The 17,810-nt window shown below is 41.4% G+C and overlaps 1 protein-coding gene across 1 annotated transcript in view; it reads left to right on the top strand.

The window, feature by feature from the left end:
• The first annotated feature begins 9,942 nt into the window (after positions 1 to 9,942).
• Positions 9,943 to 17,810, top strand: part of SHMT2 (serine hydroxymethyltransferase 2) — an 83,725-nt gene continuing 75,857 nt past the window's right edge. The window contains exon 1 of the mRNA XM_073663341.1: positions 9,943 to 10,102. Coding sequence (XP_073519442.1) covers positions 10,070 to 10,102 — 33 coding nt within the window. The 5' untranslated portion in view covers positions 9,943 to 10,069. The remainder of the gene's footprint in view (positions 10,103 to 17,810) is intronic.

Genomic DNA, 17,810 nt, shown 5'->3' with positions numbered 1-17,810 from the left:
CCGCCTGATTGCCTTGTCAAAGGATGTACAGTATATACTACTGTACTTGGTTCCGCGTCGATGTTGTCGTTTACTGACCGGCCCCTTGGATATGACAAATGGTGGATTAGTCCGAATGTATTGGGTTCCGTTTTTGGCACAACTCACAACGGGGATACCACTACGTCTTGTAAGGAAAGTGTTCTGAATGGAACTGCCATTCTACCTAAAGATATTTCTTTTTTTAATTTTCTTGTCACGACGTTTGGGTGTTGGTAGGCTGATTTTAGATTTTTACTCCAGCCTTTCTTGATTTTAGAAGGGCATGACATGCCTATATCTGTGTCTCCCCCTCCTTTTACTCCTCCACCTCTTTTCTTTTCGCATGACTATATGTACTTGTCACTTTTCCATGTGTTAGTTGTGTCTTCTGAGCAGTTTGTCAGCTTTTGGACACCTTTGAAGGTGTTTTCTATGTGTTTCTATGTGTTTTTGTTTGCCTGCCATTGGTTTTAACGGTGTTCGATGGTGTTCGACGAACAGTTCGACGAGCAGTTTGGCGAACACACCGGTATTCGACGAACCGAACCGACCCCGAACACTACAGGGGTGGCTCAACTCTAGTCACAGGTTCGGAGTCTCTGGCAGGACAGGATTCAGACACTGTTCAGACAATATGGGTTCTGGGTCACGGGGCAGAATCGACACAGACTCAGAGTCACAGATAGGACTGGATTCAGATACTAAAACAGGCTCCGACAGTATGGAACGCTAACCAGGACAGACACTGGTGCTGGTTCTAGAACCTCCGGAATGGTTACAGGTTTGTGTATTGCAGGAGCGGCTTCAGGCTCAGGTACCGCCGATGCAGCTTCAGGCTCAGGCAACGCTGGAGCAGCTTCAGGGTTCAGGTACTGAGGGAGTATGGTCAGGCTCAGATACCACCGAGGGGATTCAGGTAGCGCAGTACAGAAGTCAGGCTCAGGTACCGCTGTAGCGGTGTTAGGTTTAGGTCCCGTCAGAGCGGTTTCAGAGTTCAAGTACCGCAGGAGCGGTGTCAGGCTAAGGTACCGCCGGAGCGGCATCAGGGTTCAACACAACCAATGAGTGCATACACCCCTTTAGGGATGAATAAATGCATATTACCAAATTACCCGGAGGGTATATAAGCCCTAGTTAAGGGATATATTAAAACATGACTTTTATTATTAAATTTAAAAATGTGGTAAATAAATTTAAAATTACATCCGTTTGTCTGTGTTGTTTCTATGATATTCAATCTCTAGGACCTATATAAATCTTTAGTCAATCTGATTGTATTACTAGATCTATACTATCTCCACTATGACTGCAGTTCATAGGTAAGTTTATCAGACAGATTGTTGACTAGGCAACACACAGATTTCCCTATATCTAACTAAAATAAACATATAGCCACCCCAAGAAATTTTGCCATTACTGGCTTCTTCAGGGGGCAGGGGCTATAATGCATTGAAAAATGGAGTCACTGACCTTTTAAAAATCTTGCAATAACATCATAGGTCTATTCAGTACCAATGGGTAACTCACTTCTATACATCCAACTGGACTCTCCATTCCATCAACCAATCCAAGCTACTAACATAGATACAACCAATCGCGATCACATATATTATCTACACTTACCTCCTTTCTAGATCGCTTTCATCAACACAGACTTCTCGGTCCGCGCAGGCGCGATCGCATCATTCGTTTGTTTCCTTATTCATTGGGTTGTTCGGATTAACCAATCATGACTTACTACGTGGGGGCCTCCTATTGGTCAGATCTGACGACGTCACCCAGTTACGCTGTCACCATTATCAATATGCCTGTCCTTGCGTACTGCTATTTTATAATGCGCAGGCATTCAAATTAGTTCAAATTAGGTGTTTTAGTCCAACTCTAATGCGCATGTCAGCAAATTTGTAAGATGATTGGTAAAGAACTATTTAGAAGCATATTAGTGGATGTAATCACTAGTTATAATATAGTAAGAAGGTATAAATAGCAGGATATAATTAGCACATAATTAATATATTAACCATAAGTGAGTATAAGATTTAAAAAAAACTCCATGGATGTGATAAAGTTTAATTACACCAGTACCTGTTAAAATCATACTGTTGTTTACTGCTATAACCAAAGGTAGGTATAAAATATCAGGAAACCTCTATGGGTATGATAGAACTCAGTATTACTAGTGATTATTTTGCTAGTATAGATGTTACATCTAGCGTCTATAACCATTTCTCATTAAGTCAGATTACAAAAAGTAAAAAAATGTTTATTTTTATTGACACTATAATACCAAAAGAGGCCAAAATGTTGCATGAGTGGTTGCATGGTTGTCTAAAAAGTTGCCTTAGTGATCCCATTATATTTATTTAGAATAGATTAAGATAGGTCAGTGTAACCCCGATATAGTATTAATAACCACAATTACTAAATATAATTATTAGTCTACGAGCTGGCAAAATCCACATTAGTCAATTATGTTATATCAATTTCTCACTATAAAATGAAGGGGATCTTAAAGAAAGGCTCCGTGACCTTAATCTATAGATCCAATTTGCCTCCTACTGTAATAGGAGTTGATAAAGATTGCCCTTTCTAGGACCTAAATTCATTTTCAGAATACCCCAAAATTCCAGATCCAGAGAACCAGCAGCATATAGTCCTCTCATATGTTTGAATAATGGGATATCTGTTCTTGTATTGATAGAGCTTAAATGTTTCGAGATTCCCCTTCTAAATTCGTGGATGGTCTTCCCTTTATAAAGTTTCTGACATGGGACACTTAGCCACATACACAACTCCCTTGGATCTACAATTCATCTGATCCCAAATATGGTAATTACGACCATCCAATGAATTTGTAATTTTTTTCTTCTAGGTAGATATCTGCAGAAGGAGCAACCACCACATGGGTTTGAACCGTCTTGGCGTTCTTCTAGTCAATTGATTGGTCTCTCCGCTCTCTCTCTCTGTTGAAATGACTATGTGTTAGGTAGTCTCTCAGATTCTTTCTCCTTTGAAAAATAATCTCCGGACGTCCACCAACAATCTCCCTCAAATTTGGGTCCGCCATCAAAATGGGCCAGTATTTCTGTCCATAAAAAATAAGTTTTGTAAATTTTAATGAAAAATTGATCCTACTTTTTAAAACTTCTAAAAACCTAACAAAATAAAAGTACATTTTACAAATGGTGCCGATATTAAGCAGGCATGAGGTAAATGTTATTTATCAACTCAAAATATATAGATGTCCCAATATTCACCAAGTGATACCTGTGGTCCTTTTATACAGTAATAGCCATGCTGGAGGTGCTACCACAATGGCACTAATATAGATGTTTATCAAAAGTTAGGAAAAGATAGCACTCACCACAGGGCACCAGTCTAAAGTCCTTTATTCCAGGTCATGTGTATATGTGAGCAGTGGGCACGGGTGATGCGGGATTGAATGAGTTATTTACTAACTATTTTGTGTGGCATGACTATCTGGATTAAAGGGATTGTTAACATTTTTAAATTTTTGTCAAAGTTCTGGTATTTTTGTAAATAAATGCAAAACATCAATATAAATTTACTAGTATTAACACAAAAGTATAATGTGTCACAAAAAAAACTATTTTAAAATTAATGGAATGTGTTGAAATATTACAGAATTATTGTCCTATAAAGTGACACTTTATTTTTGAAAATTTTGGCCTGCTCACTAAGGGGTTAAGTTTTCATGAAATATCTAATGTTTTCATAACTTGTCCAATGTATTGCATTATTTGATGCTTTTCAGGCAGGACAGAGATCCTTTTTATTTGCCATATTGCTTGAAACCTGTGGCCTGCTTAATCAGTTTACCCCTGAAGGTGGTTTGCATGTTAATGACCAGGCCAATTTTTAAAATTCTGACCACTGTCACTTTATGAGGTTAACGCTTCAACGGATCCCCCTGATTCTGAGAATGTTTTTACGTGACATATTGTACTTCATGATAGTGGTAAAATGTATTTGATATGACTTGCGTTTGTGAAAAAATTGGAAATTTGGTGAAAATTTCGCAATTTTCAAACTTTGAATTTTCATGCTCTTAAATTAGAGACCTATGTCACACAACATAGTTAACAAACAACATTTACCACATGTCTACTTTACATCAGCACAATTCAGCACAATTTTGGAACCAACATTTTTTTGTTAGGAAGTTATAAGGGTTAAAAGTTACATAGTAACATAGGTTGAATAAAGACCTAGGTCCATCAAGTTCAACCTTCCTCCCCCAATTGTACTCCCTATACTAACACTACACTAACTTACTAATTAACTGGGACTAGGCCTCACCAAGTTGACCAGCGATTTCTCATTTTTCCAACAAAATTTACAACACTATTTTTTTTTTAGGGACTACATCAAATTTGCAGTTACTTTGAGGGGTCTTTATGACAGAAAATACCCAAAAGTGACACCATTCTAAAAAATGCACCCCTCAAGGTGCTCAAAACCACATTCAAGAAGTTTATTAACCCTTCATGTGCTTCACAGGAATTTTTGGAATGTGGAAGAAAACAATGAACATTTTCCTCTTTTCACAAAAATGTTACTTTAGACTCAAATTAACAGGAAAAAATGGACCCCAAAATTTGTTATGAAATTTCTCCTGAGCAAGCCGATATCCCATATGTGGGGAAAAAACACTGTTTGGGTGCACGGCAGGGCTCGGAAGGGAAGGAGCGCCATTTGACTTTTTGAATGTAAAATTTGCTTGAACAATTAGTGGATGCCATGTTGCGTTTGGAGAGCCCCTGATGTGTCTAAACAGTGGAAACCCCCCACAAGTGACACCATTTTGGAAACTAGACCCCTCAGGGAACTTATCTAGATGTGTGGTGAGCACCTTGCACCCCCAGGTGCTTCACAGAAGTTTAGAACTTTGAGCCGTAAAAATAAAATTTTCACATTTTTCCCACAAAAATGTTTTTCAGCCCAATTTTGCATTTTCATAAGGGTAACAGAAGAAATTGCACCATGCAGTTTGTTGTGCAATTTCTCTTGAGTAAGCAGATACCCCATATGTGGGGGAAAACCACTGTTTGGGCGCACGGCAGGGTTCGGAAGGGAAGGAGCGCCATTTGAATTTTTGAATGTAAAATTTGCTTGAATAATTAGCGGATGTGCCCCTGATGTGCCTAAACAGTGGAAGATCCCACAAGTGACACCATTTTGGAAACTAGACCCCTCAGGAAACTTATCTAGATGAGTGGTGAGCACCCTGAACCCCCAAGTGCTTTACAGAAGTTTATAACATGTAGCCGCGAAAATAAAAAAATCAAACTTTTTCCACAAAAATGATGTTTTAGCCCCAATTTTTTTATTTTCACAAGGGTAAGAGGAGAAATTGGACCCCAAAAACTGTTGTGCAATTTCTCCTGAGTACGCCAATACCCCATATGTGGGGAAAATACAGTGTTTGGGCGCACGGCAGAGTTCTGAATGGAAGGAGAACTGTGGGACTTTTTGAACGTAAAATTGGATGGAATTGAGAGCGGACGCCATGTCGCGTTTGGAGAGCCCCTGATGTACCTAAATAGTGGAAACCCCCCACAAGTGACCCCATTTTGGACACTACACCCCTTAAGGATTTTATCAGGAGGTATAGTGAACATTTTGAACCCAGAGGTACGACACAGAATTTGATAACATTAGGTCATCATATTGAATAAGTTGTCATTAATCTTGAGCGCAAGTGCTCGCTACTTGAGTTTGCATCGGGTACTCGGGTATGCACCAGGTATTGCGCGTGCTCGAGTGACATGCTCGAGTCCCCGCTCGCATGTTTCACGGTTATTAGACATCCAAAAAAAAACATGCGGGGATCGCTCGTGCATGGCAGGCAATCCCCGCAAGTTTTTTTTGGCCACGAAGCATATGGGGAGGAGACTCGAGCTTGTCACTCGAGCACCTGCGATACTCAGTGCATACCCGAGCACCCGATGCAAACTCAAGTAGCGAGCACTTGCGCTCAACACTAGTCGCCATATTGTCATCTTTTTTTTTTACTTTTGAAAAAAATCCCAACCCTAACCCCAACCCTAACCCTAGCCAAACCCTAACCACAACCCTAACCCTGACCCTAACCCAACCCTAACCCTAGCCCAACCCTAACCCCAACTCTAACCATAGCCCAACCTCAACCCCAACCCCAACACAACCCTAACCCTAGAGTTTATTTTTTACGCCGTTCCTCGTGCGGTATAAGTGATTAGACGACTTTATTTTTCGGGTCGGTACGATTACAGCGATACCAGAATCATATCGGGTTTTTATGATTGACAGCTGTCACACACTAAAAGACGCATTTTTTGTAAAATCTAGTTTTTGCATAGCCATATTTTGAGAGCTAGAATTTTTCAATATTTTGACAGACATAGTCATGTGATGGCTTTTCTTTTGCAGGATGAGTGGACGTTTTTATTGGTACCATTTTCAGGCACTTGACATTTTTTGATCGCTTTCTATTCCGATTTTTGGGAGGCAGAATAAACAAAAAACAGCAATTCCGGAATTGTTTTTATATTTTTTTTTATGCTGTTCCACGTGTGGTAAAATTGATAAGGTAGCTTTATTCTTCGGGTCAATACGTTTACAGCGGTACCACAATTATATAGTTTTTCTATGTTTTGGCGCTATTACACAATAAAAGCTATTTTATAGAAAAAAAAAAATTTTTGCATCGCTTTATTCTGAGAGCTATAACTTTTTTATTTTTCGGCTGATGGAGCTGTATGGCAGCTTGTTTTTTGCGGGACAAGATGACGTTTTCAGCAGTACCATTATTATTTATATTCGTCTTTTTGATCGCGTGTTATTCCATATTTTGTTTGGCGGTATGATGATAAAGCATAGTTTTTTGCTCCGTTTTTTATTTCATTCTTTTACGGTGTGCACAGAAGGAGTTAATTAGTGTGACAGTTTTCTAGATCGGGTTGTTTCGGAAGCGGTGATACCAAATATGTGTACTTTTTTTGTTTTTGCATAAATATACTGATTTATTGGTTTAATATTTTATTTATTTTTATTTACTTTGTGATTTTTTTTTTAACAGTTTGAAAACATTTTTTAGACTTTTTTTTTTACATTTCTACTTAGTCCCTGTATGGGACATTCATTTTTATTTTTCTAATCACTGTTCTCATGCAATGCAATAGACATGTATTGCATTGCATGAGAGCTCTGCTGACAGTGTAAAACTGTCATTATCTCCTGCTAGAGTCAGCTGCAGGCTGAGCCTAGCAGGACACCGTACATGGCAGGTCCTGTCAGACATCAGGGGGGCCGTCGGAGAGATGAGTGGACGACCCCCTCTCCTCTCACTATCTTCTAAATCGCTATAGATCGCGGCATCTAGAAGATAGCAAAGGGTTAACATCATTGGGACCTGATCCAATCAGGTCCCGATGATGTCCCCTGTCAGAGCTGTCGCTCTGCACCGCAACCGTAGTGCTTGCAGGACCCTGGGGGTCCTGAGCGCTGCGGGACCATCGACTGTTTATAAACGTCGGCGCTGCACAGAGCCCAGGCAGCGCCGACGTTTATGTACAGTGGGCGGTCGGGAAGCGGTTAATTTATTTCAGTTCTTCAGTACAAAAAGTGAAACTCATATTATATAGAGTCATTACAAACAGAGTGATCTATTTCAAGTGTTTATTTCTGTTAATGTTGATGATTATGGCTTACAGCCAATGAAAACACAAAATTCATTATCTCAGTAAATTAGAATACTTTATAACAACAGCTTGAAAAATGATTTTAAAATCCTAAATGTTGGCCTACTGAAATGTATGTTCAGTAAATGCACTCAATACTTGGTCGGGGCTTTTTTTGCATCAATTACTGCATCAATGCGGTGTGGCATGGAGGCGATCAGCCTTTAGCATTGACCTTTTGTGGCTTGCCCTCCTTGTGGAGTGTGTAAATGACTGCCTTCTGGACATCTGTCAAGTCAGCAGTCTTCCCCATGATTGTGGAGCCTACTGAAACAGACTAAGGGACCTTTTTTTTAACGCATCGGAAGCCTTTGCAGTGTTTTTTGTTAATGATTCTAATTTACTGAGATAATGACTTTTGTGTTTTCATTGACTGTAAGCCATAATCGTCAACATTCACAGAAATAAACACTTGAAATAGATCACTCTGTTTGTAATGACTTTATATAATATATGAGCTTCACTTTTTGTATTGAAGAACTGAAATAAATTAACTTTTTGACGATATTCTAATTGTGTGAGAAGCACCTGTATTTTAGGAGTTGGAGTTGGTCCATTTAGTACCGACTCCACCAAAATGGACACCGACTCCACAGCCCTGAAATAAACAACACAAAAAAACACAGACAAACAAAGGCAAATTGGACATAATTTCTTACAAACCCCCAAAATGGTCTGGAGAAAACTGTTGGCACCCTCAACTTAAAGGGGTTGTCCACTACTTTTACATTGATGCCCTAATGTATGATCGGCCAACGTCCCGCACGCAGCACCCCCGCTGATCAGCTGTTATCGGTGCCATCCGGAAGTGCTCACCTGCCGGGCTCTGCCGTCAAGTGGTAGTGGCCGCCGCAGTGTACTGCACATCTGCCTCCTATTCAATTCAATGGGAGGCAGATGTGCAGTACACCGCGGCGGCCACTACCACTTGACAGCGGAGCCCGGCAGGTGAGCACTTCCGGCCGCCATCGCTGGCACCGATAACAGCTGATCAGCGGCGGTGCCACGTGCGGGACCCCGGCTGATCATACATTGTTGCCCGGATAGGGCATCAATGTAAAAGTAGTGGACAACTTCTTTAATATTTTGTGGCACACATTTTTAAATAAATAACTGAAATCAATCACTTCCTATAACCATCAACAAGCTTCTTCCACCTCTCAACTGGAATTTTTGACCACTTTTCTCTGAAAACTGCTCCAGGTCTCTCATATTTGAAGGTGCCTTCTCCCAACAGCAATTTTAAGATCTCTCCACAAATGTTCAATGGGATTTAAATCCGGACTCATTACTGGCCACTTCAGAAATCTCCAGCACTGTTTCCATCCATTTCTGGGTTCTGCTTTAAGTATGTTTGAGGTCATTGTCCTGCTGGAAGACCCATGACCTAGAACAAAACCCAGCTTTTTAACACTGAGCTCTACATTGTGACCAAAAACATTTTAGTAATCTTCAGATTTCATGATGCCTTGCACAGTCAAGGTACCCAGTACCAGAGGCTGCAAAACAACCCTAAAACATCTTTGAACCTCCACCATATTTGACTGTAGGTACTGTGTTCTTTTCTTTGTAGACCTCATTGCATTTTCAGTAAACAGTAGACTGATGTGCTTTACCAAAAAGCTCTATATTGATCTCATCTAGCCACAATTATAATTAGGATGAGTATAGCGCAGAACTTCCATTCCTGGCATTTCATCTGTCCACAAGACACTTTCCCAGGAGGATTTTGATTTACGTACAATTTTGGCAAACTGCAGCCTAGCTTTATGTCTCTGTGTCAGTAGTGGGGTCCCAAAGGGTCTCCTGCCATAGTGTTTCATTTCATTCCAATGTCAATGGATAGTTCACACTGACACTGATAAATCCTAAGCCTGCAGGACTGCTTGAATTTCTTAGGAACTTGATTGGGGCTGCTTACCAACCATCCAGATCAAGTGCATTGTGCTGCTCTACGTTATACCACTGACTACACCTACACACATCACCTACAGCTCCTACAAACCCCGAGCACATAGGCAGCCATTGCTCCACCCGCAGTAACAGAGTGACAGCACAGCTCGGAGCGCACGGAGCTCGCCTCGCACGTTACACAATTACGGCCTCTCTACTGCGGATCTGTACAGCACAAAACCGAGCTGCCGTCACCTAGAATGCACTGCGGGCTGCGCCTGCGTACTTGTGTAGAGTACTAGCGTGGCAGGTTTGTAGTGCGCAGGCGCTGTCACACGTGCGTTCCCTGTGCTGCAGCTGCTGTTCTGAGCTGTGCGGGAGGCCCCGGTCCGGTTCCTGTGCAGCCGTGCATCATGTTACCCTTCTCGTTACGGCGTCTGGCGCAGGTGAGTGGCACCGAGCGGCACTGCAGGGTCCAGGCCAGGACAGCTGTCAGTCACATAGGTGCCTGTGTGATGATGCTCTCTACGACCCCAGGCTGCCCGCTCTGCATGAACCGCTGATAGATTATTATAATCGGTGATGTCGTCCGATCAGGTTCTTGTGCTGGAGATTTTACTTCTTTGCAATTATGTAAAGCACTACTTGTATTCAATGTAAGAGCTGGTGATATCTGTGTACAGCGCTGCAGGGTAGGGTATGTGAGCGCTATAAAATACATCCTTGTTCCATAGGGGATCTACATGCACCAGGAGCACAACTTTTTTTTTTTTTTTTGCCTTTTGTCATTTTCATAAGAACCTTTAGGCTATGTGCCCACGATGCAGAAATGCTCCGGATTTTTCCTGAGTGTCTCTGCATCTCCCTGGCAGAAAAAACGCATGCGGATTGTACATGCGTTTTTCCTGCCAGGTAGAAGCGTTTGTCACGCGTTTTGCACATGCATTTTTGCATGCGGGTTGTCAAGCGCTTTCCAATCGATTTTAGCATCACCTGGAAAGTGCTTGACAACTTGGTCACACTATATAAATCCATGCAAACGGATTTATATAGTGTGACCAAGTTAGTTAAAAAAAAAAAAAAAAACCCACACACGTTATGCTCACCTTCCGATGGGCTCCTTATGCCATGCGTCCGGTCTTCCCGGAGTCTCGCGGTGGTCTAAAAGGACCTTCCATGATGTCATTTAGTCATGTGACCCGTCACATGACTAAATGACATCATGGCACGTCCTTTTAGACCATCGCGAGCCGTCGGGGAGCCAGGATGCATCACTATGGAGACCGGGGGCCATCAGAAGGTAAGTATAATGTGTGTGTTTTTTTTTTTTTTTTTTTTTTTTTTTTTTTTTTTCTTCTTTAATTCTTTTTTTTTTAACAGGTTCTATGGTATCCGGGTCTGGAGGAGAGTCTCCTCTTCTCCAGACCGCACATTGAATCGCTTAATATCCGCATGTGCACATGTAGTCATGCGGATATTAAGCGATTCAATGCAAGTCAATGGCGGCGAAAACGCCGCGATTACGCAAAATAATTGGTAGTGCTGCAGATTTTTCCGCAATGATAATCCTCAGTTGAAATTTCCGCAGCATGTGCACAGCACATGCGGATTGTCATTGGGGAACATGGCAGGCCTTCTACCAAGCGTTTTTTAAGCGTTTTTGTGGCGGAATTGCCCCTGAGGAAACGCTTAAAAAACGCATAGTGGGCACACAGCCTGTCTGTTTAAATAAACACTATGAAGAAAGCTTAAAAGACTATTCATCCGTGTTGTAAATTCTCTGTTCATACCTTCAATTTTTCTGAAAAACACACGGGTGGTGGGGGTGCATGTGACATCTATGGAGCGGCTCCGCGCCAAACTAAGCGTGGTCCAATCAGAAGGCTGCAAAAAATGCTTCCGGAAACAAAAAGACTAAAATACGTGTAACCGACATCTATAAGATGCTGGCCGCCCGCCAAGTTTTTCAAGGCAAAAACAAATCGGGAAGACACCAGTGTTTTTTTTCCTGAAGCGTCTTCTCGGGCATCTTTTCACTTGTTTTTGCGGCTCCTTCACCGCTGGCATCTTTTTTTTTTTTTTATATATATATATCTTAAAGCCGTTAAAAAAAGCTCCAAAAGACTGAACATATGGACAGCTAGGTGTTTTTGTGCATTATATTCTGTTGGGCTATGTTCACACATTGCGTTTTTGCTGCCTTTTTTAATGCAAATTTTAAGCTGCATTTTACATTACCAGCAAAAGCTATGAGATTTCAGAAATCTCATGCACACACATTGTTTATTTTCCTGACTGATTTGGAAAACTGCTGCTTTTTTGAAAACGGCAGCGTGTCAATTCTTTCAGTGTTTTTGCAGCGTTTTTTCACCCATAAAAAGCAATAAGTGCAAAAACGCAGCAAAAAACACGGGTAAGGCTTCGTTTTTGGTGCAGAAAACTCAGGAAGTTGCATCATGTTTTTTTGGGGGGGGCACTAAACTTTATCAGCATGGACAAGAGACAAATGTACCTGAAAAACACAACATCTGAACATGGCCTTATAGTGTTTTTTTGGCATTTTGTTAAGGTGGGTGTGCTAGTACCCTAAAGAAAGGTTTTAAGAGGTTTCCTATAGGAAACCCATTGTCTTTGACCAAATGGAGAAAAAAGTCAGTGTGCACGTATATGCTTAGGGTTTGTTCACAATGAGGTTTTTTGGAGTGGATCCATGCCCAAATACTCCACAAACACTCTTGGAGAACTCTCCTTATTAATTTCTATGGGAAATCCACTTTGTTCATATATGGTTTTTTCTTTTTTTCCCCGAAGAAGTTTTGAAAAACACCCTGTGCAAAAATAAAACAGTTCATGTCACTTTTTTTCAAGGGTGCTTTCACATTGCGATCTGTGTCCCCGTCGGGGCATACGTCCTACAATTCCCAGCAAAACAGGGTCCGGACGTATGCGCTGACGGGGGCAATAGACCACAATGGTGACGGCAGAGCGAACGTGCGCTCTGCCGTACACTTTTTTTTGGGAGTGTACACCCACAGGAGACGGACACTCAGACGTAGGCTGCTGCGTGGAAGCACCCTAAGGCAGATCCTAATGGAAACATCTCCAAAGGCACTGATCAATCAAGACTGGAAAAAAAAAAAAAAAAAACTTCAGGAAAAGAGAAGCTCCTGATAAAACCCTAAAAGACCACGTGCACAAGACTTCTTTTAAACTCTGGAAAAAATGCTGAGGTTTTCAAGCGAAAGACGCTTCAAGAAACTCTGGAATTTTATTTTTACTTTTCTGTTGTTTTTTTCGGTCAATTCCTCAGCGTTTTTCTAACTGTTTTGGCCGCTGCTGCTTCTTGGAGGGTTTACCCAAGGCTTTCGTGACTTCTTTTTTACTGTCTATTTCTGGCATCTTCTGAGCTCTCCCATTTACTTGCTTTGTAAAGTATAGAGCATCTTCTGAGGGAATACCACAAGACAAAAGAAGTCCTGGCACTTGTGTTCTTAAGGGGATTCTCACCAGGTTTTTGCTACTAATCTGAGAGCAGCATAATGTGGAGACAGAGACCCTGATTCCAGTGATTTCACTTACTGGGCTGTTTGCTGTAGTTTTGATAAAAATCCCTGTTTTATTAGCAGGAGATTATCACTAGAGGACTAGTACACCTGTTGCCAGGTAGTTCTCCATATTCATGAGTTCTGTATAACCACTTCCCCACCACTGATTGGCAGCTTTCTGCCTATGCACAGTGTACTTAGAAAGTTGCCAATCAGTGGTGTGGGTGGGGATATACAGAGCTCAGCATTCAGAGAACTGCAGCAGAGAAAAGTGATATTTTTATCAAAACTGCAGCAAGCAGCCCAGTAAGTGACACATGCTGTTGTCGGGTAGCAAAATCCTGGAGACAAATTCCCTTTACGTTAAATGCTGCTGTATTTTGGTTAGCAGTAGGTACAGAAAGCATCTTTTGGACATCCCTCAAGAGCTTTAAGTATTACTGCAGTTCTTACATTAGCTATTAGGTTTTGCCCATGCTTACACCACGCAGAAGGTTTTGTTCACATCACATAATGGGGCACGTAATTTGGCAGATCCTCTGATCCAATCTCCTCCAATTTGAAAGCCTAGAAAAAGAGGTCAGAAAAAAGAATGACATACAAAATGTCTCTCTCAGTTCTTTTTCATGGCAAAACAGACTTCTGTTAGAACCCCATTCTGATTGTTTTATATATATAACCAAATGTATAGGAGACCAGAAGACATCCCCTGTAATAATAACCCAAAAAAAAAAATCCATAAGTCTCTTTATTCCCGAATAGCCTACTATAACAATTTAGCTATTTGAGTTCTAGAGTAACCAGTCGTGAGATAGAGGTCCAATGTGTTCGCTGAATTGAAACCTTTCAAATCCGTTATGGTTGTAATATGTCTTAAATCACAATGTTTAGTTGATATTAAAAATCTCCATTCTCAAGAACGAAGGGATTTAATGCTTGTGGTCTAGGTTGTCGGCCACCACTACTGTCTGGCAGCAGTGGCCGAGCATGCACAGTGTGCACAAGCGCAAGTTTGTAAGTGCTGATCTAGAGTTGTCGGGTTCGCTGGAATACACAAAGCTTTATTGACTGCGTCTTGTGCATGCAGGATGGGGGCGCACAGTTTGGGTCTGTGGTGCACACATGCTGGTTGTCTGAACTATCAATCCTCCTGAAGTCAACTTGAGAACAACCCTTTAAATGAATATCTATGCTAAATCTAAAATACACTAAAACTGTAAAAAAAAAAAAATTCTAAATTTTAAAAATACAGAAAAGAGTGTAAAGGCATCCTGCCGATGGGCCGGACCATGAATGTTGGTTGTGAGAATTCAGCTGTTGGCCTCTTATCATTTTTCAACACGGCTGAAAGGTGAACGTAGATATGGTGAAGGGTGCAGCTGCCAGACCCCACTAGTGAGCTTGTCTTCAGGGCAAATGATTCCTACAAGGAACATCCAATCTATTTTTAAGCTAAGGTCTAATAACCATTTAGGCATTAGGTTGTCTGCCCACCCAATGAAAAATATTTTGTGTTTATGACCATAATGTTGACTTCAAGAGTACATTACTCCTCAAATTTTAAAGGGGCCTTCCAGTTTCTAGTGGGTTTTTCTCATAAGGAAAGGGGATAACCTCATTTTAAAGAACTTTATAATGTTTTGATGCTACAGTATACTACTACCTGGAGTTCTTCATTTCTACTTTACATAGTTGTAAACTATAGTTAGACGCCTCCCATGCCTTATTAATAGTCATGGCCGGGTATGTTCTAGTGCATGTTATGCCGTGCTGTGAAGGGAAGTCCAAAGTAATACCAATGTATGCCTTTAATTTACAACACTGCTACTGTAACGGTCAGCGGATTTCCTGCAAGCAAACACGTTGTGTTTTTTGCCCCGTTGGAATATAGCCTAAGGCCACATTCACACGTTCAGTATTTGATCAGTATTTTACCTCAGTATGTGTAAGCCAAAACCAGGGGTGGAACAATCAGAGGAAAAGTATAATAGAAACACGTCACCACGTCTGTATTTATCACCCACTCCTGGTTTTGGCTTACAAATACTGATGTAAAATACTGACCCAATACTGAACATGTGGACGTGGCCTTAGAGTATGTGCATACATCGTCTTTTTCAGGCAGACCAATCGGAAAGCGCTCAGAAGAATGACTATGTTCATTGCTATGTAAAAACGACTTCCTGTTCATCTGTTCAGGCTTTTAAAGAGAACCTGTCAGCAGTGGTAAGTGAAGTACACACATGGGCCATATTGGTGCTGTTATACTGATTAAAACGATACCTGCGGTGAAGAAATCGATTTTGTGGATTTTGTGTAATCAGGGTTTGAAGCTTTCTTGTAATCATAGCTTTGTGCATCGGGACAGGACTGTGGGTAGGGTCTTCAGCTCTGCCACGGCCCCTCCGCTGCTTCTGTTTTCTTTATCGTCATCCTGATTTAAACTTCCGTCCTAGCCGCGGGCGGTGCTTGCTCACATTGATCTCATTGATCTCTTGCGCAGTCTTCAGGAAAGTGGCGGCGCATGCGCAGATTAAGTTCTTGGCTCATCATTGATCCGGCACGAAGTTTAATCTAGGAGGATGATAATGGCATCAGGCGCAGCGATGGGGCTGTGGCAAAGCCAAAGACCCTACCCACAGTCCTGCCCCAATGCACAAAGCTATAATAAGAAAATGTCAAACCCTGATTACACAAAATCCACAAAATGGATTTCTTCACCACTGGTATCATTTTAATCAGTATAACAGCGCCAGTATGACCATGTGTGTACTTTACTTGGCAAAATCCTGCTGACAGGTTCTCTTTAAGCATCTTTTAAACTCTCCAGGTTTCCAAAAATGTCAAGCCGCTAAAGTGACCTGACCATTCTATAGGCATTTTCTGCACTGAAAGTTGTCCATGCTGTACCATACAAGTAAATAGGAAGGTTCAAAAGATGCCTGGACATCTATTTGAGTGTTTTGTCAGTGTATTTGCATGAAAGCCCGCTAGCGATGTCTTCATTGTTAAATTGAGTTATAAAAAAAACAATAGACACCCCAATAACACTGGATAAATGATCGAAAATACCACCGTGGCCGGAAACGACAAAAAAGCACTGGGGAAACAACCAAAATATGGCCAGTCTTCCTCCTAAAAGACTCGGCGGGTTTGCCTGCCTGAAAAGTTTGTTGTGTGCACATATTCTTAGGCTATGTTCACACACGTGTTTTTTTTTCTGCAGCTAAATCTGCTGACAACTTTTCTCTGGTAGGAAAACGGCTGCGTCAAAAATGCAGGTTTTCCTGCGTTTTTTTATGGGTTTTTTTTTTTCACTGTCCTGTCTCTATTTAGGCATGTATATAGTTCTGTGAAGAAAAAAAAAAAAGAATCCCTTTCTATTTTGCCATCAAAAACTCTGCAGGTGTTTTTTTTTTTTTTGCTGCGTTTTTGCAAAAACGCTGAAAGTGATACGCAGCAAGCAAAAAGCAACATGTGTGAACAGAGAATTCTGTATTTTCATACGCTTTACTGGTACTGCTAACCCTAGCTTAAAATTTGCATAAAAATCTGCTGCAAAATACGGAGCAAAACACAACGTGTGGGAACATAGCCTTAGGGTAAACTTACCAAGCACCAAAGGTAACGATGCGCACTGAGCGGTCCGTACTACCTCGCTCAGTGCACATAGGCTGTAATAATGGGCCCCACAAAGGCCTCTATACAGAATAACGGGCCCCACAAAGGCCTCTATACAGAATAACGGGCCCCACAAAGGCCTCTATACAGAATAACGGGCCCCACAAAGGCCTCCATACAGAGTAACGGGCCCCACCCACGGAGTCCTCCGTTATACTGTGTGGAGGACTATGTGGGGCCCATTATACTGTATATACTAGTTGGTGCGCGACTTTGTCCAAGTTTTTCACTTTGGCCCTCTGTGTGTTTGTGTTTGCCCCCCTGCTCTAGAGTAAATGCCTTAGTTCAGATTATATTCTGAAAATCTGCAGCATTAGACAGTACCTGCAACATAGATGAGACTTAATTAGACTTCTTTCTTTTTTAACACTTTCTAAACATTATCTGCACGTAAATCAACCTGTAGCGCAGATTTCAAAATCTGCAGCATGTCATTTCTTTTTGCAAAATTCAATTTAACAGAACACATGTGAATCTTGCTGCAGATTCGATGTGCAAAATCCACTTCAAATTCATTAAGTGTGCAGGTAACCCTAGGGTAAATTCACACAGAGGCGCAGCAGGTTTTCTGCCACAGATTTGCATTCAATAAAGCTGGTGCATATCAGCCACGTGGATGAAACTTTGAGTTTTCATCCATTTTCTGCTGAAAATCCTTAGTGGAAATTAACCTGTGCTGCAGATTTTACACCCATCGCTTGCCCTGTGTGCTGCAGACTTCACTCTTTGCATTCCTGGATGTCCGCAGCTGTTCTGTCCCATGTTGCTGAATCCAACTGCCCCATGAGCTCCTATCCACAGGACCTATATACAGTAGTATGTCTGTACAGGAATGGCGCGGGATAAACAGGTTGCATGTGACGATGAGGGTCTTAATTAATATTTCCCCCACATATTGCGTCCCCTCCATAGCATGCTGTGCTGCCGA

This window comes from Phyllobates terribilis, unplaced genomic scaffold, assembly GCF_046119375.1.
Source record: "Phyllobates terribilis strain yellow unplaced genomic scaffold, ASM4611937v1 Scaffold_2__4_contigs__length_985480577, whole genome shotgun sequence".
In the NCBI taxonomy this organism is placed as follows: Eukaryota; Metazoa; Chordata; class Amphibia; order Anura; family Dendrobatidae; genus Phyllobates; species Phyllobates terribilis.
The sequence above is the reverse complement of the archived record's forward strand: the minus strand, read 5'-3'. Positions and strand labels throughout refer to the sequence as shown.